The 26856-nt window shown below is 44.2% G+C and overlaps 1 protein-coding gene across 3 annotated transcripts in view; it reads left to right on the forward strand.

The window, feature by feature from the left end:
• Nucleotides 1-26514, forward strand: part of GNG12 (G protein subunit gamma 12) — a 125818-nt gene extending 99304 nt beyond the window's left edge. For all 3 annotated transcript variants that reach the window (XM_032155643.2, XM_032155644.2, XM_058439680.1), the window contains 2 exons: nt 20267-20385; nt 22395-26514. In XM_032155643.2, coding sequence (XP_032011534.1) covers nt 20293-20385; nt 22395-22520 — 219 coding nt within the window. In that variant the 5' untranslated portion in view covers nt 20267-20292 and the 3' untranslated portion in view covers nt 22521-26514. The remainder of the gene's footprint in view (nt 1-20266; nt 20386-22394) is intronic.
• The last annotated feature ends 342 nt before the right edge of the window (nt 26515-26856 follow it).

Below are 26856 nucleotides of genomic sequence, written 5' to 3' on the forward strand. Positions count from 1 at the left end.
TGTATCTCCTAATGCTGTCCCTCCTCCCTCCCCCAACCCCACAACAGTCCCCGGAGTGTGATGTTCCCCTTCCTGTGTCCAATTCCCACCTATGAGGGAGAACATGCGGTGTTTGGTTTTTTGTCCTTGAGATAGTTTACTGAGAATGATGTTTTCCAGTTTCATCCATGTCTCTACAAAGGACACGAACTCATCATTTTTTATGGCTGCATAGTATTCCATGGTGTATATGTGCCACATTTTCTTAATCCAGTCTATCGTTGTTGGACATTTGGGTTGGTTCCAAGTCTTTGCTATTGTGAATAGTGCCGCAATAAACATACGTGTGCATGTGTCTTTATAGCAGCATGATTTATAGTCCTTTGGGTATATACCCAGTAATGGGATGGCTGGGTCAAATGGTATTTCCAGTTCTAGATCCCTGAGGAATCGCCACACTGACTTCCACAGCGGTTGAACTAGTTTACAGTCCCACCAACAGTGTAAAAGTGTTCCTATTTCTCCACATCCTCTCCAGCACCTGTTGTTTCCTGACTTTTTAGTGATGGCCATTCTAACTGGTGTGAGATGGTATCTCATTGTGGTTTTGATTTGCATTTCTCTGATGGCCAGTGATGATGAGCATTTTTTCATGTGTTTTTTGGCTGCATAAATGTCTTCTTTTGAGAAGTGTCTTTTCATGTCCTTTGCCCACTTTTTGATGGGGTTGTTTGTTTTTTTCTTGTAAATTTGTTTGAGTTCATTGTAGATTCTGGATATTAGCCCTTTGTCAGATGAGTAGATTGTAAAAATTTTCTCCCATTCTGTAGGTTGCCTGTTCACTCTGATGGTAGTTTCTTTTGCTGTGCAGAAGCTCTTTAGTTTAATGAGATCCCATTTGTCAATTTTGGCTTTTGTTGCCATTGCTTTTGGTGTTTTAGACATGAAGTCCTTGCCCACGCCTATGTCCTGAATGGTATTGCCTAGGCTTTCTTCTAGGGTTTTTATGGTTTTAGGTCTAACATGTAAGTCTTTAATCCATCTTGAATTAATTTTTGTATAAGGTGTAAGGAAGGGATCCAGTTTCAGCTTTCTACATACGGATTTGCTTTAAAGTGTATGTTATGCCCAGTGCCACTCATAAGATGAATTACCCTTGGATGCAGCCCGGTTTCCCTCCACTTGAAGTAATTGACCTGCACAGGCAGATTTAAGCAATGGAGGCACTGGCCCACTTCTTTCTTTCCAGAGCTTGCAGGGTCACACGTATACTTTCCAGTATTTGTCCTTAATACACCAAGAACAGAGATCAGAAGAGGAGTGGCTTTTGAAACCAAAGGTAGTGGGTAGCCTAAAACTGAAGTCTGTATCACCCTCCCTTTCACAAGTACAAGAATGATGAGAACACATGTGCTAGTAATGTATTTGGGAACTTAAGTAAAATTATACTCAGAACACACAAGATGTTGTGCAAAAATGTTATATTTTGATTTAGAGATGTGTATTACAGTTCCCAATTGATATTTAACTAGAAAAAAGCTAAAGAATTAGTTTCTCTGACTTAACCTTTTCATTCAATAGATAATACATTTGGGAAAGTCGTCTCTGGAGGAATCTTTTTGTCATGTGACATTATCTCATTTGTTTAATAATTTCTGGTTTTCACACATTGGGTTCAAGCCCTTATCACTCAACTAAAGCACTGCCACAGATTTCTGTGTCATCATTTCACTGGATAAAGTGTTTATTGAGTTCTCTGTGCCCAACCCAAGGCATATGTTGTTCCTGTGTTTCCTGAGTTATGAAAAAGAATGACAAAGCCGTCACTTCCTGCCAAGACCATCCATGGGACTCATGATAAATCAGCACATATTTATTCTTTGTGTATTGCATGTGGAAGATATAAAGCACATTAATATAATATGAGGTGCCCACCGTCAGATAGAGGATTCAACTTAAAGACTCTGATGGGTGAAGGAGTTGTCAGTGTTTGTGAAAAGTCTGCTGACTGCAGTTTTAAAAAGCCAGTGCTTGGGACCCATGGTCTGGTCAGTTACTCATACACCAAAAGAAGCAGAATATTTCAAATAGGTCTGGCCCAAGAAACCTGGGGCTGAAATTAGCCATGGAAGTTCTTTTAGGGGGATTACAGACAGGAATCCTCCCACTCCATTCCACTTCATGCCCTCATTTTGTGATATTCTTAAATTTGAGTGAATAAAACTTGACAAGCAAGTTGTTTATAGTAACATGAGTATTTAAATTGGTGTCATCTTTTCATTTGTTGTAAGTGATGCTCTGTCATGTTTTGTTTGACTCAACCACATATGTTAAAAGTTCTGTACCTATTTAAAGAAAAATTTTAATGAACTTGAAATAATATTTCTGAGAAATTTTATGTCACTCCTTAAGATGAACTGGAGACATTCTGAAATACAAAACTCAGTGAACTAAAGTATAAACGTACTGTATGGGTGCCATGTTATTTAAATTGTATTGATGTTGCTGATTGGGTTTGGACTTTAAATGGCTTGCTTTGATTTCTGTCCCATGTTTTCCCTCAAGTAACATTTTTAAAAAGAAGCTGTTAATCAAGTTTGCTTTTAGAGAGAGAGAATTCTAATCAATTTAGGGAATGAGTTAGAACTGTCAGAAGTTGACTTGGGAACATCTTGTATCATCAGTCCTTTCCCCTTTGAAAATATATAAACATTTGGATACTGTGAGTCTCGAAACAAGTACTTCAACCATGAGTGCCAACACAAAATGTTCACCTTGCTGGTCACCCCAGAAATTCCACAGACTTTGACCTTTTTCAGAGTACAGACATGTTTGATAGACATGTTTCCTCAAATCCAGACGTGTTTAAAAGGTGGGGAGGGCATGTTTCCTTGCTGTCGTGTTATGGGAGAAGGTGAGATGAGGGAAGAAAGAAAAATTAAGTATCCTGTTTTGCATTTTTTGGCATGTCAAAGTTATGAGCATCTGCACCACGGTGCTGGGCCTTTCCTTTCTCCTGGGTACCTCCAAGGAACGATGCTTCCTGGCAAGTAGAAACTGGATGTCAGTGAGCCAGAGCCTGAGCATCGTGTGAAATGGGCAGAGGGCCCAGATTGTCCCTCAAAAGGCAACTGCTTCCTTTGTGCTGTGGACGTTGGACATACTCGTTAGATCATGATCTAAAGAAGGAAATTGTAGATAATAATTAACATGTCTTCCACTCTTTCATGACAAATCTCAACTGATAATGTTAATTATCGTATGTTATGACATGTTTAGGACTATAGACTTTTAATTTTTTTAATTTTCCAACATATATGAAAGTAGATTGAACCTCATGCAGTTTAATGGTTGAAGTGACCCAGCGGCAGCAGTTAACAGCTAACCCGTAGCAAGTCTTTCTTCATCCATATCCCCGCCCACTCTGTGCTCTTACAGTTTCTATCGCTGTAGATGCATTTTGCCTGTTCCTGAACTTTATATACATGGAATTGGGCCGGGCGCGGTGGCTGACACCTGTAATCCCAGCACTTTGGGAAGCCAAGATGCGTGGATCACCTGAGGTCAGGAGTTCGAGACCAGCCCGGTGAACATGGTGAAACCCTGTCTCTACTAAAAATACAAAAATTAGCTGGGCTTGGAAGCACATGCCCATAGTCCCAGCTACTCAGGAGGCTGAGGCAGGACAATCACTTGAACCTGGGAGGCGGAGGTTGCAGTGAGCCAAGATCACGCCACTGCACTCCAGCCTGGCAACAGAGTGAGACTTCGTCTCGAATGAACGAATGGAATTGACAGTGCATGCTCTTCTGTAACTGGCTTTTTTGTTCAGTATAATATCTGAGAGATTCACCTGTGTTGTATCAGCAGTTTGTTCCTTCCTGCTTTTCCACCACTGTACTCTCCAGTTCTGGTTTATCAGCTCCTCTTTTGACCAATTTCTGAGCGCAGTCCTGAGCTCATTCCCTTCTGCCCTCTCAGTTACCCTCTCTGTGCATCTTCACTCTCCCTCGTTTCTCAGCGCTCCTCCTCTGTTTCTGGAAGTGCTCCAATGCCAACCATCTCTAAAACAACCCTCCTGCCCCTCAAAGTTTCTATACAATTCCTTGTCTTGACTACACTGCCGAATTTTTCTAAATATTCCTCTATAGTCACTGCCTGGTCCCTGAATTAATAGTTCTGTGTTCAGCCCCTTATCATTTGACCTCCATTCCCTTCAAGCTGTGGAAACTACTCAGCAGTCCCCAGTAACTCCCAGTCATCTGTGAGCTGTTCTTGCCCTCTACTTCCTTTTACCCGGTAAAGTGACTAATAACTCCTCCCCCTGGTTTTGTGAATAACAATTACTAGGTGTTTTTCTTTTCTTAATCATAAAAGTATCACATGTGGTTAAAGAGCCTAGAATCAGGAGCCAGGCTGCCGGGATTCGAGTGCTGACACTCCTCCATTAACCTTCTTTCTGACCTTGGCCGTGTTCTGAGTGGCTGCCTCCCTCAGTTCCCTTAATTCTAAACTAGGAAGAACAATAGGAATAACCTCATAGCATTGTTTTGAAAATTAAGTTAATATCTGTAAAGCCCTTAGAACAATGCTTGGCAAGTGTAAGTGCTATATAAGTATTAACTATTAATTCCAAAAAATGAAAAACTCACAACTGCCAGAGTACATAGAAAACAACACTAAAAATCCCCTAAAATTCATACAACCTGGCAATAGCTACGTCTCGAAGCACATTCTTCTAATATGTTTTCTGGGTATGTTTTTAACTAAACATATTTATACAGCGTTAACTTGCCCTCCCTCCCTACCACTCCCTCTCTTTCCCTACCTTTTGTGAGGATGTTGCTCTCTCCAGGGTGGCTTTCCTCAGCCTGTCTCTGCTCCTTTGAAACTGCCCTGCTGTCCCCATCCAAGGGAGAAAGGCTCAAAGCCATCCTCTGCACTTCTCTTCATGCGCCCCTGGGAAATCAGCAGCCATTTCTGGGCTGTCGCTCCCGTTCAGCCCCAAGAATGGAGTCTTTTTCATTCTAACATTTTCACAGCTCTCACATCCAGCTTTTAAAAAATTTTTTGAGTTGTAATTGCTTCCATCTGTTTGAAATCTCACACACTAACTCCTAATAATAATGATGTTTGATAGGTGAACACTGGGTGGCTTCTATGTGCTGGCTCTTTTCTATGTTATTTAATCATTACAGTCTGTGACATAGGCACTCTCGTTACCCTGTTTTACAGATGGAGAACCTGAGGGTTCAGGGAGAGTGATTTGTTCCATATTATACAACATTAAGTGGCAGAATCCCGATTGAACCCAGTTCCATCTGACCCCAAGCCCTGACCGTGTTGACGGCTCCTGAACCTTGCGTGGAAATAGTCTACTTTGTCTTTCACGGTCTCCCATTTCTGTTCCACCCTGCATAGAAGGTTGCTCAATCATTTTCCCCACAGTGTTCCCTTATGCCTGCTCTTTCTGCTCAGAAAGCTTCGGTGGCTCCCATTCCACATGAGAAAGTCAACTTCAATCTGCTCTCTACCACTCCCCTCAGTAACTGTTTTGAAATTCTCCCCACCCCCACCTGTCGAGTTCCTAGCCTTCAAGGACTGACTCCTTTGAGACCTCTCTCCTCCATCTGTCTTCTGGCTGCTCAAGTCCTCACTGACCATCCTTTCTCTACTGACCCACTTACATTCCTTATTTATGTGCAGGACTCAGTCCGTCATGCTGGAGTCCTAAGCCCTTTAACCACCAGCCCAGTCGCCCACATTCATTGTTTGTTGGTGAAGCCCAGCCCCAGCTGGCGACTGCAAATGTCAGCGAGCTGCACACACACTTCTCTGTCCTTTCTCAGCCTTGTTCTCTCCTGAATCCATTTCTCCTGCCCCTTCAAGAAGCTGACACAACTCAACGCAGAGGAGTGACTCCCTGGGAATTTAATTTCTCTTCTCCAAAAGTGGATGCAGCAGCATGTGCCTGTTGCCTCATTTTCAACCCTCCCATCAGGGTTTGGGTTTTTTGATTTCTTTTTTTTAAGTACATTCTAAGGAAGTGGTTGAGCTCCTATTTGCTTAGCAATATTAGAAAGCATGCCCTCTTCTTAATGTGGGTCAGACGCTAGGGCTTTAAGACTAGAATCATAAATATCTCTGTTGTTCTTTCTGTGTTCTTCTGCTTTGTCAGCCCAGCAAGAACTGGGGGTAGGTTAGCTACACTGTGGGCAATATCCAGGGTAAAGGGCTCCATTTCAGGCAAGCTCCAGCCCTGCTCAGCCAGGGGAGCAGGGAGCGGGAATGCTGATGGGAAGGGTTCCCAGTTGGTCACACAGGGAGTTACAAGTTGTCTGGGTTTAGGTATCAAAGGGGCCACAGACCACTTCATCACAGATAAGAGGCAGAGCCCTCAACCAGGGAATTTGGAATATTCTGCCTCCTTTCTTAGGGAGATTGATATTATGTGCCTTGCCAGGAATAACCTCCTTGAGATGTAGGGTCTGTCTGTGTATCCCCCATTCTCAGCTTAGTCCTAGGATCATGCTAAGAATCTGGATCAATCTTGGCTTAAATAGACTGATGCTAACTTACTTGATAGCCGGGTCATCCTCCTGTTGAAAAGCCCTATCTAGACATTACCTCCTTCTAGTGGGGAGGTTCTTAAGCTTCAGGGAGCGTCAAAATCATTCATAAGGGTTGTTAAACAGACTGCCAGGCCCACTCCCAAAGTTTCTGATTCAGTAGATCTGGGATGAGGTTTGTGGATTTGCATTTCAAAGGGGCTCCCAGGCGAGGCTCACGCTACTGGCTGGTGCGACCACGCGTTTAGAACCATAGCTGTAGCGGACTCCTTGCTGGAGTCACTCCACTCTGGGGCTCCTTCACACATGCTTAGCACCGTGGGGTACTGTGAACCTGTTTCCTGGATGTATTCTTAAGTTGTTTGGAAATATTCTCTCACTTCATACAGTATTGTTTGCCCCTAAAAGCAATGAGTTCTTTTAGGGCAGGAATTTCTTTCTTCTGCTTCTCTGATCATTCCCACTTCCTCTCTGCAGGCTCAGAAGCTTTCTGAGGGATGCAGGAGGTCTGCAGCGTGGAGTGATGGCTGGGAGCACCAGGCTTCATGTCAGCCCTGGAGCTTATTAACTAGGTATCCCTGAGAGCTTCACTTGGAAAATGGGTTAATAAAACTAACTTTACCATGATCTTAAGAATATATTATTAATCAAAATAAAGACAAGGTTCAGAGCAATGTGTGTAATATGCTCCCATTTCTATTTTTAAAGACAGATATAAGCATAATCGTGTCTATATATGCATGGGATGTCAGAAGGAAACATGAAAAGCTGATAACAGTTGTTGCCTGGGAAAGCCAGGAGTACTAGGAGACCCAGTTTTTGTCGTATAACCTTTTAGACTGTTTAAATTATTTGCTCATGCGTATATTCTTTTAAAATTTGGAAACTAGTTAATGAATAATAGTAATGCCTTTATCAGGGATGTTGTGAAAAGTAAATAAAATAATTTTATCTAAAGCCCTTAACACAGTGCCTGGCACAGAAAAAGCACTCTAAATGTTAGCTTTTGTTTTCAATATTAAATAATTGCTGAATTTATCCATTCATCTATTCATTTATGGATAAGCACATGAGATACCTGGCTCTCCTAAGCCAGCCCTGCAGATATCAGCAAATCTTTTGTCAGCCGTCTTGCGATACTAGGTAGAGAGTAAAACTTGTTTGTAAACATCGTTCTTAGTGTTGACTGTAAACACATGTCTGTGTGTTACTGGATTCTGGTCCAGCAGAGCACAGAAGGGGCTGAGATGGGTCCCGTCCGAGGGCTACTCCCCATGGGCCCGCCTTCACCAGCTGAAAACTTATTTGGGGCACAGGATGAGGGTGCGTGGTCCCTTGGAATCTTGGTGCCACACAAGTGGCCATCTCATGCTGGAGGTGAAAGTTCAGAGCACCAGCAACTGGCCCTAATCAAGTGCATGGAAACATCAGAAGCTCCACCCAGGCTTCTCAGAGCTGTGCAGGCCACCAAGCAAGTGAGCATCTGTGGGCTCAGAGCAGTCAGCGTTTCACGGGATACTTGTAGGAAGGAGCAGCAAGGTGCATCCTGTTTCTGAGAAAACAAACACTGGGCACGCAAACACCCAGGGTGCGAGACTCAGGCTGGCTGATGTGTTGGTTGCTACCCTGCGTGTCTTAATCTAATCCAGTTTTAACTGAGGCCTCATTCTCCACACTAGTCAATCTGAGAGAGAAGATGGCATGGGATAACTCAGCTGTCTGGTTAGGGCACGGCTTTAAAGTCAGATATCTGGGTCGAAATCCTCTTTCTGCCATGTAATAGCTGTATGATCTTGGACAAATTGTGTAACTGTCCTGAGCTTTTGGTCTCAGTAGGTGTGATAAACCCAACCTGCTATAGTTGCAGAAAATATCAAATGAACTAGTTATCTGCATAGAGTACTTGACACAGTAGCTGGCATATAGTAATGAATAAGTGTAGTTGCTATATTATTACCGAGCCAACAGTGGGAAGACAATATTTATACACAGTAGGCACTAAATAACATACAATTAACCATTGAAATAAATGGTGTCATAGACCTTTTTGAAAGCTTGACGGTAGCTATAGATCTTGTCCTCCGGAAAACGAAAAAAAGCAAAACATCAGCACACACACCAAATTTTGCATACAGTTTTAGGGCGTCAGGGCACAACTCCCCATGCCCACGTTTTGCACTCGTGACCCACCCTCAGGAGTCCTTGAACCCATACGATAGAAGCACGTAGCAGGAATTCATGAAGGGAATTAATCACTGTAAAAATTAATGAGGGAGACAGACCTTCCTTGGAAGAGGTGATGTGAACTAGGGCCTACAAAAGGAGAATTTAAATAGGTCGAGAAAAGAAGACAGAGAGTCGGAGTGGAAGCTTGCAGGCGAGACTTTAAACACGGCCCGTGAAGCCAGGAAATGGGGTGACACTCCCCTGACGCTATGGCAGTATAGCAATAGAGGTTCTGCGCTGGGCCTCTGGAATCAACCTGCCTGGTCTCAAATCCCAAGCAAGCAGCTTGCTAGCTGTTTGATACAAGACACATATTTAACCTGTCTGTGCCTCAGTTTCTTCATCTGTAAAATGGACATGAAAATAGAGCCTACCTCACAGGGCCGTTTGAGGATTCAGTAGGATGATGTATTGACATTGATGGGCATGTGGTAAGCTCTGTGTAGAAATTAGCTGCTTTATTATTAGGATTTTTGTTATGGTGGCAAAACATTAGAGAGGATCTTGAGTGTGAAGCCAAGCCCTTTGGACTGTTCCTGGGGGGTCCTGGGAAAGCCAGAGAGGACCAAACTGAAAGGGGAACTGTATCTGAGCATAGTGGTCAGGGTAGATCAGACGGAAGAAGGATTAGGGGCAGGAGTGCTGTTACAAGGCTCAGGCAGTAGCCCTGACCTGAGCTGCAGAGAGCCAAGACTCAGGTAAAATAGAAGGAGAATGGGGAAAGTTAAAATGGGCTGGGGGCGGAGGAGGGTTGTCAAAGTGGAGAATTCAAGAAGATTTTCAGAGTCCAGAGTTTCACGTCACACTGTCTAATAAGGCAGCCACTATCATGTCCAAATTGAGATGTGCTACAAGTATAGAATATTTATCAGGTCTCACAGGTTTAGTACAAAAAAAAATTTCAATAATATTTACAATGATTACATGTCAGTTTTTTCATATTGGGCTAAATAAAATAAAATTAATTTCAGTTTTTTTTAATATGGCTACTAAAGAATTTTAAATCACATACGTGGCTCACATTTTTATAGGACAAAGATGGTCTGAGGAGTTAGAAGGAGGGCAGAAGCAAAAGGAGGCCTCTGTGACCAGGACAGTGGTGGTCAGGTTGGGGGTAGACAGTGGTGTTTCATTGGGTTTTACCTGTGTTGTGTGTGAAGCAACTGTGGACCATTCAAGCTTCAAATTGAACAGGCTGTCATTTACACATTGGAATTCAGGTGAAGGGTCGGGGCTGCATGTGAAGTGGGTTGGTCATAGCTGAAGTCATAGGGTGGAGAGAGCACCATCTGCCTTTCCTGAGGACCAGTGCGTGTCAGGCACGTGCTGAGCAACTCATATGTGCTCTCTCAGTTCATCCTGTAGCAACTCTTTAAGGTAAGTACTATTGTTATTCCTTCCCATTTCACAAATGAGCGAATGAGGCCCAGAGCAGTACGGCAACTTGGCGTAATAAGTGATGCACCGGGATTTATCTGGCTGTAAAAGCACGTGTTCACTGTGCTAGAGTTCCAGCCCCTGAGAATACCTACTCGGGAGAAGGGGCGAGAGCTGTCCCAAAGGAATATCCCTGGACAGGGCAAGAACAGGAGAGTCTAGCATCACTGACGCCAGGGAGGAGACGCTTTTCAGAAAGCAATGGCTGTTACAAACTCAGGCTTTTCTAGCAAAGAAGCATGTTAAATGGTAAGAAAAATTTCAGTCTGAAGAACACTTCATCCTGTAGGTTAAGGTAATTAAAAGAAGTTAGGGCCGGGCGCGGTGGCTCACGCTTGTAATCCCAGCACTTTGGGAGGCCGAGGCGGGCGGATCCCGAGGTCAGGAGATCGAGACCACGGTGAAACCCCGTCTCTACTAAAAATACAAAAAATTAGCCGGGCGTGGTGGCGGGTGCCTGTAGTCCCAGCTACTCGGAGGCTGAGGCAGGAGAATGGCGTGAACCCGGGAGGCGGAGCTTGCAGTGAGCCGAGATCGCGCCACTGCACTCCAGCCCGAGGGACAGAGCGAGACTCCGTCTCAAAAAAAAAAAAAGTTAGAATTTTTACTTATTCAGAGCTTTGAAAAGTTAAGCACAGAAAAAAGTAGTGTCTTTTTTTTTTTTTTTTTTTTTTTTTTTTTTTGACAGAGTCTTACTTTGTCGCCCAGGCCAGAGTGCAATGGTGCAATCTTGGGTCACTGCAACCTCTGCCTCCCGAGTTCAAGGGATTCTCCTGCCTCGGCCTCCCCAGTAGCTGGGACTACAGGTGCCCACCACGCCCGGCTGATTTTTCTTTTTTTAGTAGAGACAGAGTTTGGCCATGTTGGGCAGGCTGGTCTCAACTCCTGACCTCAAGTGATCTGCCTGCCTCGGCCTCCCAAAGTGCTGGGATTACAGGCATGAGCCACCATACCTGGCTGAGTAGTGTCCTTTTAAATTGACATTTTTTAATTCCCAGGCAGGAATAAACATGGGGAGGATCAAGAGGCGGAGACTCTGATCATACCATAAGCCATTTCTTCAGAGGACCTATATCAGAATCATCTAGGAGGCCTTTGAATACAGATCTGTGGGCCCTTCTCCAGCCCTCCTGAATCAGATTTTCTTAAACAGGTGTCCCAGGTGTTCTAGACACACAGTGAGGTGAGGAGCTCGCTGCCCAGGCTCTGCAGCTCACTCTCCTGGGTTTGTTGCCGAGGATTGGCTCATTCTCATGGATCCTTGCCACCTTCTCTCCGGCACGGGAGAATCATCTTGTGTCTTTAGCAATATTCCTATGTAGAATCTGGGGCAGTCGTTCTTATAAATAAGAACAATTGATTCTCCTTCGTTGGGTCTTCTGTCAAAGCCACTTAGCTTCACACTTCCTACTGCCTTTGCTACGGGGATGACCCGTCTGAATGAACAGCAGCCCCTGAATGGAGGCCGTCTTCTTTATTCAGTGCTTCTGGCTGACATTTGGCCTCTCCTTTCTCCCAACCCCTTCCTTGTATTCTTGCTGTTCAGAGGCAGGCAGCAAAGGGTGGTAAATAAGACCATGATCTTGAGAGCCAGGTAGCCCTGAGTCTCAACTCTGCCATGTAAATCTGTGTGATCTTGGGCAAGAATTTTTTAACCTCTCTCTGCTTCATCTGTCAAACAGAAATAATAGAAGGATTCATCTCTTAGAGTTGTTGACAGACTTCAGGGCAATGCTGCATGGAATTTACTTACCTAGCACAGACTCGGCACTCAGTAAATGGTGGTAATTGTCAGAATTAATCATTATAACTTAGTATGTTCATTGTTATTATTCAGAGACATGTACCCTGGATGGCAGATAAAATCAGCTACTGAAAGACACCAGATAGGGACCTCAAAAGCATTTCCAGATCTGAAAGCCTGCTGCATTTACAGAATGAGCTCTGTTGAGGTTTTCAGAGAGAGGTGTTCTCATTCTTTATCATTCTGCTGATTCCGAACCTATGTAAACTTCTCTTTGTAAAGCTCCAGACACTCTGTCTTCCCCACCCCAAACCACATTTCCCACCTCTCTGTGCAGCCCCTCCTCACCTCTCCCTCTCATTTGCCTTGCCTGTAAACCAGCGATGTGTTCTCTTTTGCCCTTTGCTCTCATAACTGTGCTGGACCAGGGCAGCACTTGCAGATGACCACAGGTTCAAGCACCCTGGCCTCATAACCTGCAACTTCAGGGGGAAAGAAAGAATTTTATGTCTGAACTCCTTCCTCCCTTCAAGTTGTAGAGTTTGGGATGTCCAGCAATGATGGCGTGGTAATAATCCAAATAGTAGCTAATATTTATAAATTATTTGCAGTTTACAAAGCAACAGATTAACAGTTGTGAATCAGCCAAGGTTCAGTCACAGCAAACAGAAGGTGATCTTGGCAAAGTTAACAGAGTGAGAATTAGGTGCTTGCACAATCATTGGAAGGGCTGGAGGAGCAGGCCCACGATACTGTCCCCGGGAACAACTCCCAGACACCACTGCAGAACTGGCCACGGGTGCCCGGTGGGGAGTAGAGGCTCGAGAGGGTGCCGCAGCCATGCGGCTTCTCAGTCCTGTGTTGCTAGCGACTGGACACTATGATGCCTCCACTTGCCCTAAGAGCAGCTTGCCCACCACCCTGCTTGTCAGCAGAAATAACCCAAGCATCAAGAAACTGGCCTCCTCACTTCTACCTGCCAGATCGCTCCTAAACGCCTTGAATTGGCAGAGACTGCGTCATCTGGAGCCCTAACATCGAGAAAACCTGGGTGTGGTAGTGTGCTAGGAACACCATAACAAACTGCCACAGACCAGGGGGCTTAAGCAACAGAAATGCATTTTCTCACATTTCTGAAGCTAGAAGTCTGAGATCAAGACATTGGCAGGGTTGGCGTCTTCCGAGGCCTCACTCTTGGCTTTTATTAGTGATGGTTGAGGCCGGGCTCGGTGGCTCACGCCTGTAATCCCAACACTTTGAGAGGGTGAGGCGGGTGGATCACGAGGTCAGGAGTTCCAGACCAGCCTGGCCAACATGGTGAAACCCCATCTCTACTAAAATTACAAAAATTAGCCAGGTGTGGTGGCGGGCACCTGTAATCCCAGCTACTCAGGAGGCTGAGGCAGGAGAACCACTTGAAATAGGTGGAGGTTGCAGTGAGCCAAGATCGCGCCACTGCACTCCAGCCTGGGCGACAAGAGCAAAACTCCGTCTCAAAAACAAACAAAAAGAAGATGGTCGTTTTCTCCCTCTGCGTTCACATGGTCTTCTCTGTCCCCATCTATGTCCAGATTTCTCGTTCTCATAAGGATGCCGATCATTTTGGATTAAGGTCCATTATGACCTCATTTTAAATTGATTGCCTCCTTAAAGACCCTGTCTCTGAGTGCAGTCATGTTCTGAATTACTAGGGGTTCGGATTTCAACATATAACTTTTGGGGGGACACAATTCAGCCCATCCCACTGGAAGTCCAGTGAGGCATGCTAGGAGGAGGGTAGAACTGCTGCCTGGCTCCAGTCCATTGAGGAATGCAAAGTGCTGGGTGTACTTCACACGGTGTGTAAAAGGATGCAGGTACTAGACTCTCAGAAACCAAGTATGCTTTGTGTTTATTACACTCACATACTTATTTTATCGGATGCTCTTTAACAGTTCTTTGAGATAGGAAAGTATTGTTATCCCCATTTTTCCAATGAGAAAGCTGAGGCTTAAATAGGTTATCAGTCCTCTCCCAAGGCCTTAGATCTGGGAAGCGGCAGGACGGGAGTGAGCCCAGATGCCCCCGGCGAATCCCTGAATGTGTCCCTGGAACTAAACATCCAAGGCATAGTGTAAAGGCAGTGCCACAAGTTCAGATAGAGGGCCTGGCAGGTGTACCAGCAAGTGCTTGAAGGGGCAGCTGCTGCTCAGATCCAGCCCAATTTTATAGGATTTTCTGATTTTTCCAGAAGTCTTCCTTTTAAAGTGAAATCTCTCCATTTTTCAAATGTTGACATTCAATTTAAAGTTAACACACACACACACACACACACACACACACACACACACACACACAATTGAGTTAACATTGTATGGGGCCCCACCAAACACATCTGCAGCCTGGATTTAGCCTGCAGGCTTTGATATAAATAAGAACTGCTCATGAAAATAGAGAAACTCTCTTAAGAACCTAACTCTGCCTTCTCACTAAGGCCACGTTAGAAAGCTGTTGCCACCTGGTCACATTACCTTGAAATTCTTCTGTTGCTTCCCGAATCTTTCTCATTTCCCACCAAGCACGTGTTTTACGTCTTGTTAGTGAGCCTCGGGGCTGGCATTTAGTAAACATTTGTATGTGCAAGGGAAGGTGCTTCTGTTTCTCCCCTGACAACGCTACGTAGTCCCTCTTTTACAGAAGAAGAGGCAGACGAAGAGCTAGAGAAAGACATTGAAAGTTGAAGGCAAGACCAGAGAGTAAGTGGAAGCCAGTGGCTTTTTTTTTTTCCTTTTAACCTGCTCTTTTATTACGGCCACAGGGGTGTTTGCTCAGAAAGTTGGCTTCACTCCAGTGATTCAATTACTGGCCAGGCCATAATGACTTGTGTTTCAGACCCTGGGGCTTCCTGGTGCCTTCCCCCCAGAGTGTGTTCTGTGACACTCTTTCCATCCCCACCCTGCTCTGTCTGCTTCAGGCCCCTCTTGACAAAGATGAAAATACCCATATTTCCCTAATGGACCATCATGTTCCTAGGAAGCTCTAGGAACCTGAGAATTCAGATGAAACACAGCATTAAAACCAATGCGAAGTATTTGAATAGCTAAATACTACGTGTGTTTATTCAAATCTGTTACCCATATGCAAAAATGAAAGCAAGGCTGCAGAAGCGATAGCCAGAGTGTTATCAGACTGGCAGTCTGCACAGGCACGCACAGGCCTTGGCTCTTCAGGGTAGGATAGAATACTTGGTGGCTGAGGATTTGCAGATGCTAACTTCAGTCCTTGTCTAGGAGCGAGAACATTCTTGTTTAGCTTGCATACATGAGAAGGGAGGTGTTACACAAACACAAGACAATCAGCAAGCCCCCTACTTTAGGTCAGCATGTGTCAGTCACCCCGATTAAGAACCACCTAGTGGGCCAGACGTGGTGGCTCATGCCTGTAATCCCAGCACTTTGGGAGGCCAAGGCGGGCGGATCACCAGAGGTCAGGAGTTCGAGACCAGCCCGGTCAACGTGGTAAAACCCCATCTCTACTAAAAATACAAAAATTAGCCAGGCGAGGTGGCAGGCGCCTGACTCCATCTCAAAAAAAAAAAAGAGGGAAAAAAAAAAAGAACCACATGGTGGGGCATTCAGTGATGCCCTGAGTGTTTATGAATCAAACTAATGGGAATTAATCCTTTCCTTGGCACAGTGGGAAGGGTGGCTTCTGGAGTGAAAAGGCTTACGAACTGGGTTAACTTTTTTTTTTAAACGAGGGTCTCACTCTGTTGCCCAGGCTGGGGTGCAATGGTGTGATCACAGCTCACAGCAGCCTCAACCTCCTGGGCTCAAGTGATTCTCCCACTTCAGCCTCCTGAGTAGCTGGGACTGCAGGTATGTGCCACCACTCCTGGCAAATATGTTTGTTATTATTTGTAGGGACGAGTTTTTACTGTGTTCCCAGGCTGGTCTCAAACTCTTGGACTCAAGCGTTCCTCCCACTTCAGCCTCCCAAAGTGCTGGGATTATAGGTGTGAGCCATCGCGCCCAGCCTGAGTTAACTTTTGAAGCAAGATTTTCTAACTTCGATTGCCTCATCCAATAAGAAACCTTTCAGGATTATAGTGAGGCTTCATGGAATAATGCATATGCAAGCAACGTGTGTCCTCACAGGTTCCATACAAATATCAGGTATTGTTTGCCTTGGAGGCTATTCCTGGTGTAAGAATAAAGCAAGCTTTTTATCTACCTGGTAGAACAAACAAACAGCCAGGCATCCTCACCACTGAGGGAAGGCCAGAGAAAACCCTCCGAAGGTACAGAGATATTTGGAGATACTTTTCCCCAGGCTTTCTGTCTTGTTCTGCACAGCCCAGCTGTTGAGGAGCTGCAGAGCAGCCGCAAGTTAGAAGGAAGTCCTTAGATAGACCTCCAGCTCCTGTGAACACCTCTGCCTCTCAGGGAGCACACAGTGGCCCTCTTTGTGCAGCCATGTGGCAACTCAGTGAACCAGAGGCTCCTTAACTTGAAATGGTCTAATTTTGATCTGCTTTCTCCATAGGAAGCATGTTACGATCAGAAATTATCTTCCTTTCCAGTGGCCCAGTGTACAGCTTTTTCTAAGAATGACCATGAAGGAGTTCAGGAAATGCCACCCAGAATATAACACTTTGCTGTGCTGATTACTTTGAACTGAGGACACTTGGGGAACAGCAGATGTAGGCAGAGGCATTCTCTGAGCTCCCCTTATCGGCCTAAAGGCAGATCCTCCAAAAGGAACTCAGTTGTCACAAATATTCTCCCAGAAATCTTATCAACTGGGAAAGATTAACTCGGATCCCGAGAGGGGAGACTAGAAGTGATACCACACCCAGACAGACTGTCACCTCTTCTTCTGAGGGCTGCTATGAGACAACTTGTATTAACTGAGAATTGCTGTGTGCACGACAAACCAGCTTTATTCACCATTTACTTCTTCCCCTTACCTCCCATCACTCATGTTGCCACCAGCCCCAGGAACCCTGAACCCCCATTCTTTTCCGTAGCTCAGGGTCCTGTGTGAGCTTTCATCATCTGACCACTTAAGTCTCATATTTGTGGCACTCCCGTGTGTACATACATAATTAAATACAGTTTCCCTCTTGCCAACCTGTTTATATGTCAGGTTAATTTGTAGCCCAGCCATAGAACTGAGAAAGGTAGAGGGAAGTCGTTTTTCATTCCCCTGCAATCACAGTTACCCCCATTTAATCGACTTCCGAAAGCAATTGCTATACAATATTCATAGAAAGTTGTTTGTGTTTAATAAATGTGTAAAAATTACCTATCTCCTAAACTTTAATTTGTATTCTGGGTGAGGCTATCCATGTTTGTACCAGCAGATGGGAAGGGACTTTCAGAAGAGAAATTGAGTTAGGAGCCTGAGAGGAGTAGCAGAGCAGGAGGAGGGGCTGGGCTACGCCTGAAGTAGAAGGGGGTGTCTAATGGCTTATTTCACGTTGCCTCTGTGAGGGCAGGAGCTGTGTGCCTGTCCTGCCCATTTATTCTCAACCTATTGTACCTAGTAGCACTCAATTAAAAATGTGTTGCATGGACTTTGCAGAGCCTGGGACGAGCAGGAATACCCCGTTGGAAGGGAGCAGGGAGCCTCTGCAGAAGCAGGTCTGAACGCAGATATCAGAATGAGGGAAAGCTGCAAGGAGCCTGGGCTGGCAAGTGTGAATCATGAATTGCTGGCTGTGTTTAGTCTTTAATATAGTCAGGAAGAGAGACCTTCACGTACTAAATGCTGAGCGTCTCGCCGACCTTAGAGGGACCTACCTGAGCATTTTATAAATATTAATAGAGTCTGACTGTGGACGGCTTGCCAGCGGCCATGCCAGTGGGAGCAACTACTGGTCCAGTCCTGATATGTGTGCACTGTTCTGCAGTTACCGGAAAACTTGCTCAGGCCTTGGAAACTTTATGCCCTGGAGATTGGGAAGAAGAGAATGCTTGACCTTATCCTCATGCAAAGGGAACACTTAGAAAGTCCTTAGGGTGCAACATAGAAACCACAGGTCGCTGAGAAAGGGTGTCATGTCCACATTCTGGAGTCTGGGGGCCTCAGAACCAGCGCCAGTTGGAAGGGGAGCCCAGTTTTACTTGTTGCAGGGAACAATATACATATATACATATATATACATACACATATACATTAATACATAGATATGTATATACATATATACACGTATATATACATACATATATATCTCCAGCTTGCTGTGAGTCAGAGCACTGCACACTGTTCAGGGGGAGGTTGCCTACTTCCTCAGTTGCATTTCAGAGGCTCTGTTAGTAAATGCTGGCCTGGGAGCACAGAAAGGGATCGGGCCAGGCTGCTGGGTGTGAGCAGAATCGAAGAGACCCTAGGCCTCTCTTCTGGGTGGGGCAGGGATGACTGAGGAATCTGAGGAAGAGGTAGCTACTCTGGGAATATGTCGAAATGAGCTTGTCCAAGGCTTAGCACAAGGCAAGGCCACCCTGCTCTGCCACATCCTTCATCCTCCTAGTTTTCTGTACTGCCAGAGCTTCCTTATTCCTAGGGAAATCCTCTGATGGCTGTCACTAGTCTTTGCATTGGGCTCTGACACTAGTGGCGCAAATTGCCCAGGGACTCTAAAAAGAGCTGGTGCCCATAGCCCCACCCAGACCCGCTCAATCAAAACCCTTGTGGCTCATTGACCAGTTGTTGGGGAGGTGCAGAACAAACAGGTCAACAGGGAATTGCAATTCACTGTGCTGTATGTGACCCCCAGGGATAAAAATACTAGCAGCTGCAGTTTATGGAATGCCTTGGTCCTATGCAAAACCCTTGATGTGCAATAGTAAATTGAATCCCCCCAAAAAATCCTTTGGAATGTGAAGGTTGCTTATTAGGCTGATGTCAAAATTTTGCACACAGTTAAAAGCACAATTTTATTTGTGCATTTGACCCGAAACTTCCTCTGACCACAGAGGCTACAAGCCCTACCCAAGTCCTAGAACTCGGCCTTTGGGAATATTCTAAGTCTAGTAGAACTCAGTGTGGAGCACCGTGGTGCCCACATGATGGATGCCCTGGAGTCTGGGTTGCTAGTGTTTTTTTGCGGCTTTGTCTGGTCTCGGCCTTTATGGCAGAATTACATTATTCAGCTGTAGCCTCTCCAAAAGGTTGAGTCAGCCTGGGTTTGCTGCTGGCGCCACGGAGCCCTAAGACTGCTGAGCCCTCACTTAGCGCTGGGGAGGCACACCTACTGTCCACCTGCTCCCATGAGTCATAAAACTGCCACACTGCTGCCAGGCGTGCCAGCCCTGCGTTTTCCTCCAGTTGCCACCCTGATGAGAATGAACTTAGCCACGTAGGTCAGGGCACCAGGCAGCACTTTTCCCCCAGCCTGCCTTCCTCTTGAAATGTGCTATTGGACAACCAGTTTGTAAAGCAAGGGCCAGGATGTTTCTGTTTCCATTGCTTTACACCAGGTGGCTAAGGAGAGAGGGCAGCAGGGCAGCCTAGAGGCCAAAGCTCAGGCTAGAGAGGAGAATCAATCCACGAACATGTGATGGAGTGACAGGATTAGCAAGTGCCCAGACCATCACGATGAGACCAGGGAGAGGCCAAAGGAGGGAATAATAACGTTTTATTAATTATCTCAGACTGTAGGCTACTCATGTATCCCATTTGACATTTACCGTGGATCCGTCACGGAGAGTCTCCACTGAAAGTTTTCACTCTTTCATGACTAAAAACTTCCTTCTGAGCCTAACACCTTTCAAAACGATTCCACATCATGATAGTATTTAAAAATAAGCACCCTTTATTCAAAGTTGTCTAGAGAAGCTCTCTTCTCATTTTCTGTTGCCAGGACTTTGATCAGCCTAATAGTTGGGGGCAAGAGCCCAAAAGAAATGAAATCAAACCTTCTGTGAAAGTAGGTAGCGGTAATATTAAACCGACATGTAATGTGCCTCCCGTAGCACATGCTCACTTTCTCCACAGGTCTGCTAACTGCTACAAGTGTTTGCGTATTCGTTTCCTCTTCGGAAATCCTAGAAAAGTCTAGTTTTATGTTATATGTTGGGGTGCGTTGATTAAACCGCTAGTGCTGGGTTTCTGCAAACTAAAGATTTATGTAGGTGCTCAAATGGATGACAAACTTAGATACCTAGGTCACCATTCCAATTTCTAAGGGGTGTTTTAGTAACTGCCTCCAAGAAGCTGTGATGATTAGGAAAATCCATCTGTTTCCCCTGAAGTAGAACATATTATTATGAGTGTTTAAATGACTTAAAGATGCCTGTTACTTGTCTTTAAAAAAATTTCTCCTCAGATTTCAGGTAAAAACAATAATTGAAGATGTCCAGCAAAACAGCAAGCACCAACAGTGTAGCCCAGGCGAGGAGGACGGTGCAGCAGTTAAGATTAGAAGCCTCCATTGAAAGAATAAAGGTAAGAAGCCCCGACGGGACGACATACGCTTTCTGCTCAGCTCCCCCTGCTCCTTGGAGGCTGGACCCCTTGTCAGAGAAGATAATACCGTTTCATTCCGCCTGCTTCCAGGATTTTTCCAGAACAGGCTGAGAGTCTCAAAATCCTAACTTTCCTTTTCCTGTATGGTAGGGCCTCACTTCAGAAGTGTCTGCATTGGCCTCTCTGTTTGTAGAACTCTGGACAGGATTTCCTGAGGACCTGTCTCCCCTGAATAAACAAGGTCAAGTCCGTTGATCCCTGTGTTCTAAAATGGGACAGGGGTTCCGAGTAGACTTCATAAACAGCTAGTCATTCCCCTGGAATTTAAGTGTTCTAGAATTATCAGTGCAGCTGAGGCAGCTTTGCATAACAAGTCAGCAGTCTAGGTTTCCTTTTTAGGGAAATGAAGCTTTTAAATGTGTTTGGCCCTCAGTGACGGCTTTCTGTGCCCAGAGTAATAATGCCAGCTTTAGTGGAGATCCCATAGAGAAACTGGAATGCATTTCTTAGATCACCTGACTTCGAAGTCTTTTCCCCTAAATCCCAAGAGAGAACTAGGCAGTGAGTGCCCTGGAATGCTATGACTAGTTCTTCCTTGAAACTGAGGCAGTTGGCCAGGCGCGGTGGCTCACGCCTGTAATCCCAGCACTTTGGGAGGCCGAGGCGGGCAGATCACCTGAGGTTGGGAATTCGAGACCAGCCTGACCAACACGGAGAAACCCCCGTCTCTACTAAAAATACAAAATTAGCCAGGCATGGTGGTGGCGCACGCCTGTAATCCCAGCTACTTGGAAGGTTGAGGCAGGAGAATTGCTTGAATCTGGGAGGCAGAGGTTGCAGTGAGCCAAGATCGCGCCATTGCACTCCAGCCTGGGCAACAAGAAAGAAACTTTGTCTCAAAAAAAGAATGAAAAGAAAAAAGAAAAAGAAACTGGAGCAATCACTTGATCGTTCATCTGGGCCTGGAGATGGTCACCTGTCCTCCCAGCGTGAGGCTCTCTGGGCTGTGCTAGACAGGGCTCAGCTGCCCCATTGCTCTTTGCTTAGGGCAAAGCGATCCCGTTCTGTAGGGTCTCCCTCCTAGACTTCTGAAACAGGGCACGATATTTTCCGTGTTCAGTTCATGCCGGGGTAAGGTACTGCCTCCTCCCATGCTGGTTTCGTCTCTCTTGTTACTTCCGCAAGCCCAATCTCTAACAGTAAATCTTGAAGCTCCACGACTTGGCTCCAGAGTTTTGGCCCCAAGCCCATCGTTCAGTTCTTCAAGTCTGTTCTGCATTCCAATCTGTTTTTTCTGGGTAGAATTTAAGATACAACCTTCCCTTGATTCACATATGCTTTTTCTCACCTGGACCCTAACGTTTTATTTTGAGACATTTCAAACCTGCCGAAGAGTCGTAACAACAAACATTTATAAACCGTTGACCAGGATTCACCAGTTGTTAACATTTGACCACATGTACTTGCTTGCACTGTCTCTCTCCCTCCTTCTGTCTGTACACACATACACACAAAACATACAGAATGTCTTCTTTAAATGCTTGAAAGTTTTTGCAGTTCAGGATTATCTAATAAGAAAACCTAACACACAGTCCATTTTTGCAGAATCCAGGCCACTTATTTTGCAGAATCACCCTCACTTCGGGTGTGATCGTTCGCTGATTGGACTCCAGCTAAATGTTGGACAGGAATGCTAGCTCATTAGCTGGTGGTGTGTCCTCAGCACTCCCATGAAGGGATACATGTGCTGGTTTGTCTGATCATTGTTAAGTTGCTTGGTTAAGAAAGACCTTACCTGCCAAATTGCACCATTTTAAAGGTACCATCTCCTTTTTTTTACCTGACAAGAATCTGAGAGCGATGCTTTGAGACTCTGATTACCTTGTTCAGGTCAGCCTTCCATTCAATAGCCTAGCATTCAAATACACTCTGCAAGTGTGCAAGTGAAATATTTTCCTTCCTGTTTGTTTGATTTATCTCCATGTCAGGTTTCGAAGGCATCAGCGGACCTCATGTCCTACTGTGAGGAACATGCCAGGAGTGACCCTTTGCTGATAGGAATACCAACTTCAGAAAACCCTTTCAAGGATAAAAAAACTTGCATCATCTTATAGTGGAATAGAGAAACAGCTCCTCGCCTCTTCCCAACAAAGCAAATTATGAGCAGCTCCTTGAAGAGATTTACCTTCAGCTTATCTTATTTGGTAACCACTGCTAATAACTAAAATGTTCTCAACTTGGAGTAATGGACCCTGAAGTCTCTGTTTTCCAAGTTGTCCTTCCTCTTAAAATACCCTTTACTGATTTAATACAGAATAACAATCTTATTTTCCACTTGGTAACTATGGCTTTATGTTGGGTTGCTGTTTAAGGAAAGTTGATCTGGGCCTTTTTAAAAACGTAATTATACACTTTAGAAAGACAAGGGATTCCGGTATGTCAGGACCTAAATTGCCTGAGCACCTGTCAAATTAAAATGCCAAAATTTGTTGAAATCCTAAAGCCTTGATATTATATTCTTTATAAGGCATGTGCCAGCCTGTATAGTATATAAGGGAGAGGGTTGTTTTGTGTATATATATGCCTTTGTGTATACACTTATCAAAGCTATTTTCTTATGAAAACGTCCCTCTCTCCATACCATCAGTTTCTCAGTTCCAGAAGTTATACCTTTATTTTGAGCTGTGTATAGGTAGAATAAAAAATTCCTTTCATATCGTTATTGTACAAAAGGTAAAGAGTATCCTAAAGATTGTATTCATTGTAATCAAGTCACGCAGTCATCTCTCCTCTCTTGAAATCTTGCTGGACCTCTTAGGCTACAATAAACTGCACCAAACTAAACTGACAGTCCTTCGACAATATGAGACATTAATTTACAAGGACCCTTTAGGGCTTCAGTGATGCTGAGTCTGGAAAAGGGGAGACCCTTGGGAGGACCCCAAGCAGCTGTGCTCGCAGGGCTCATGTTCCCTGCTGGATTAGGGATAGGCACCTCTGAATCTCCACCCTGATGATTGGAATGAAACGGAGTGAACCTGAGCCCAGCTGAGAGAGGAGCAGGAATGTGTGAAAACCAGCCGCTCTCCTTGTCCCAGCTGTGTGATTGAGCCCTCCCGCTCTCCTTGTCCCAGCTGTGTGATTGAGCCCTCCCGCTCTCCTTGTCCCAGCTGTGTGATTGAGCCCTCCCGCTCTCCTTGTCCCAGCTGTGTGATTGAGCCCTCTGTCTTGCTCTCTCTGCCTTCGCTGTCTCTTTCCTCTCTTACTAGAGCATCTGTTTGCAGAGGTGGCATTACCTTCCCCAGCCACAGGTATATGGAACACGGTGAGGAAAAAAAAAAATTAAAAAAAAAATGCAAAGCTGACAGGATGCTTAAGCTCTTTTCAGATATCTGCAGTTTCATCCCTACCTTGTTCACATGCCATCCAAGAGGCACATAGGCTACCCAGGAGAGCCTTACATTCAGTGCTACACTCCTTGGGCCCAAGGGCTTCAGCAACTGGATATGGGGTTCCTTGATTTTCCTCTGGGCCCAAATATAGCCCTCACACCCTTGGAATTTCCGGGTATGGGGGCAGCCCCAAAAGGAGGAATCTCCTATGGCCAATAAGGTATCTTGACTTTATCAAAGCAGAAGAGAGGTTCGCTTCGGGGTCAAATCATACACAAGGCCTTTGATATTTTAATTCATCCTCAGTTCATACTAAGGAAAGGTTAAAAACTTCCTCTCAAAAAGGAATCAACCCCAAGAAGTAATTATTTACAATGATTTTCCCAAATTTTGTACAATCTGTCCTGGAAAGCAAACCCCTTTTAAAATCCAATGTCTGGGCTTTGAGTATTAGCTCATTTAGGGTGGACAAATGCATTACTGTTTTTAAACTGCTCACATTTATTCAGTGTTTCTCCAAGTTGCTATCTACTCAGCCTTGTGAATGCCCCTCGCTTTTCTAAGACCATGTGAAAATCGCGGCACTGCCCTTAGCCTTGTGTCATCTGCTTTTTCCTTCTGCGATATGCCCAGTTCCCAAATCGATTACAGGTACCTGTTTAGGAGAGAGAGAGATTTCACCTCTCAAAGGGTGAGATTTGGAATGTACACTAAAAAGACAACTTTACATTTAATGCTTCACTTAATGAGACATTCTTTTTTTTTGTAAGTCTATTTTTCTACTCGGTTTCAGAACACTAATCTGATTTTCACTCTGATTTTTAACGTTTCTTTAAATATTTATAATATAGCTTCTTTCAAAATATTTTCATGAAAAATTACCTTTATTATGCCATTATGTGCACGTTATTGGTAGCAGGCATGGTTTATTATTTAGTACTGAAACATGCTCTTTTACCTAACAGTAAACAAGTATGTTTTGATATATATCTGTTAGTATGCGTATAGTGGTAAGAAATGGACTTGAGGTCCCAGGAGATTTCATTTTATTCGCCCTGGTCAGATACAATAAAGGCTCTGAGTATAAATATGTAACTTCCTAACCAGGTGTACGGCATGTTCACGAATATCAAATCTTTTGATGCTGGACCCAAGAGGGGGAAAATTGTAGCTAAATGTTGATTTACTTATAACTAGACGTCTGTGAGAAAATGTGTATACATATATATGACATGCAGAAGTCACTTCTATTATCAGGCTTTATTCTCCTTACAAAGCCACAGTTTAACTCTGCAGCAGCTGGTTTATGTTAATGATAGACAAATAACCAGTGTTTGTTATTTTTCCAACTAGCACTGTAATGATAAACTTTCTCACGCATATACATGCAACTTCTTGGCGTCATTTCCATGAAGCTATTTCAATATATTCAGTATACTTTGTCCTTAATGCTGCTTCTGTTAACAGTGATCTCTTTCTTTTTTCCATTCTTGTATCTTCATTAGTTCATCATAAATCTGTCCAGTTGAGGCCTCAGGACCATGGCAAGATTTCTCAACTCCGAAGTATTTTACAGAAACATTTTTTAAATAAGGGAAATATTTTATATACCAGATGGTTCACAAGTGATGGGTCATAGCTAGTTTTTTTTTTCTTCTAAAAAATGTCAGGTTTTTAAAATCACTTACCTTATTAAAATGAAAAGTGCCATACGTACCTTTTAAAGGAGAGACCTGACTTGCTTTTTCTCAATTTAGACTGTTTTTGTACTGTACTAATCTTTAAACTATCAGGAAAAAAACCAAAACTTTATACCAATGATTTAGTAATTTTGAGGCATAGGGTAGCTTACGTAGTGGAGGATGTGCCGAATATTCTCTTCAAATGCCACCTTCTCAATCAGTTTATAACTAAGATAGTGTTATCTGACTAATTCCTCCGAATTTAAGATCTATATAGGCCCCCAAAATGATTATAGCATGCCAGTCATTTCTCAGTGAAATAAATATAATACCAGAGTTCACTATGGGTTTTATTGCTTTCTTTTATGGTGGACCTGTTAATGGGGAAGAATACATCAAATCAAATAGAATCTTATATCTGTATGTTAAAATAGAGCATTTACCTGAAGTCAGTGGCCTGGATCATAGCCCTGGATCATTTCCCAGTCTGTCTTGTGCTGTGTGACCTTGGACAAGGCGCTTCATCTCTCTGGGCCTCTATTTCTCCATTTGTAAAACAAGTGGCTGCAGTAGATGATGGCTGAGAGCCCTTCCTGTTCCCAGATGCCTTGGTCCAAAGACCCCACCCCTCTGCTGGTCCTGCCAACGCGTTGGTGCTATAAGCTGCTTCAGATATAAAATTGGTTTATCTATAATGTTTGTTCATTTAATAGCTTCTGAAAGGCCTTTTTGTTATACTGTGCTTTTTTTCTAGTTTTATGGACTTGGTTACTGTAATAATGTCTTGTTTTTAGCCATGTAACTACAAACAGATATTCTCTCGATGTCTCAGTAAATTTGCATTTGATATATCATTGATGAGATTTTGTTGTTATGTAATATTCTTTGGCTACTCATCTGTCCAGCATCTTATTAACCATAACACTGTGATCATTATTTGGAAATATGTCCTATGGAAAGAATAAAAGCATTTGCTTCACAGCTAGCATGTTCACAGATTTGAAAGAAGTTTCATTAAAAGCACCATTGCTTTCTTCACTGTGTCAGTGCCTCATTGTATCATCCTACTTGCATTTTGCTCAATAAATGAATAAAAGACCATTTCTCTTCCCCTTTCCCTTCCTTCACTCAGTTAACATTTTCTGAGCACCTCCTGAGAGCAAGCTGCTGAGAGTCAGGCTCCCAGCCCATGTCACAGTCTGACCAAGGAGGCTGGGAATGACAGATACGTAAACTAATCATCGTCGTATCATGTGGCAAGTGCCATAACTCAGGTGAACAGAGTGCTGTGAGAGCCCAGAGGAAAGGGACTAGCTCCACATCGCGAAGACCTCTGAAAAGGCTTCCACGGGTGGTGGTGTTTGGGCTGAGAGAGA

The sequence above is a fragment of the Hylobates moloch genome, unplaced genomic scaffold (assembly GCF_009828535.3).
Source record: "Hylobates moloch isolate HMO894 unplaced genomic scaffold, HMol_V3 SCAFFOLD_5, whole genome shotgun sequence".
In the NCBI taxonomy this organism is placed as follows: Eukaryota; Metazoa; Chordata; class Mammalia; order Primates; family Hylobatidae; genus Hylobates; species Hylobates moloch.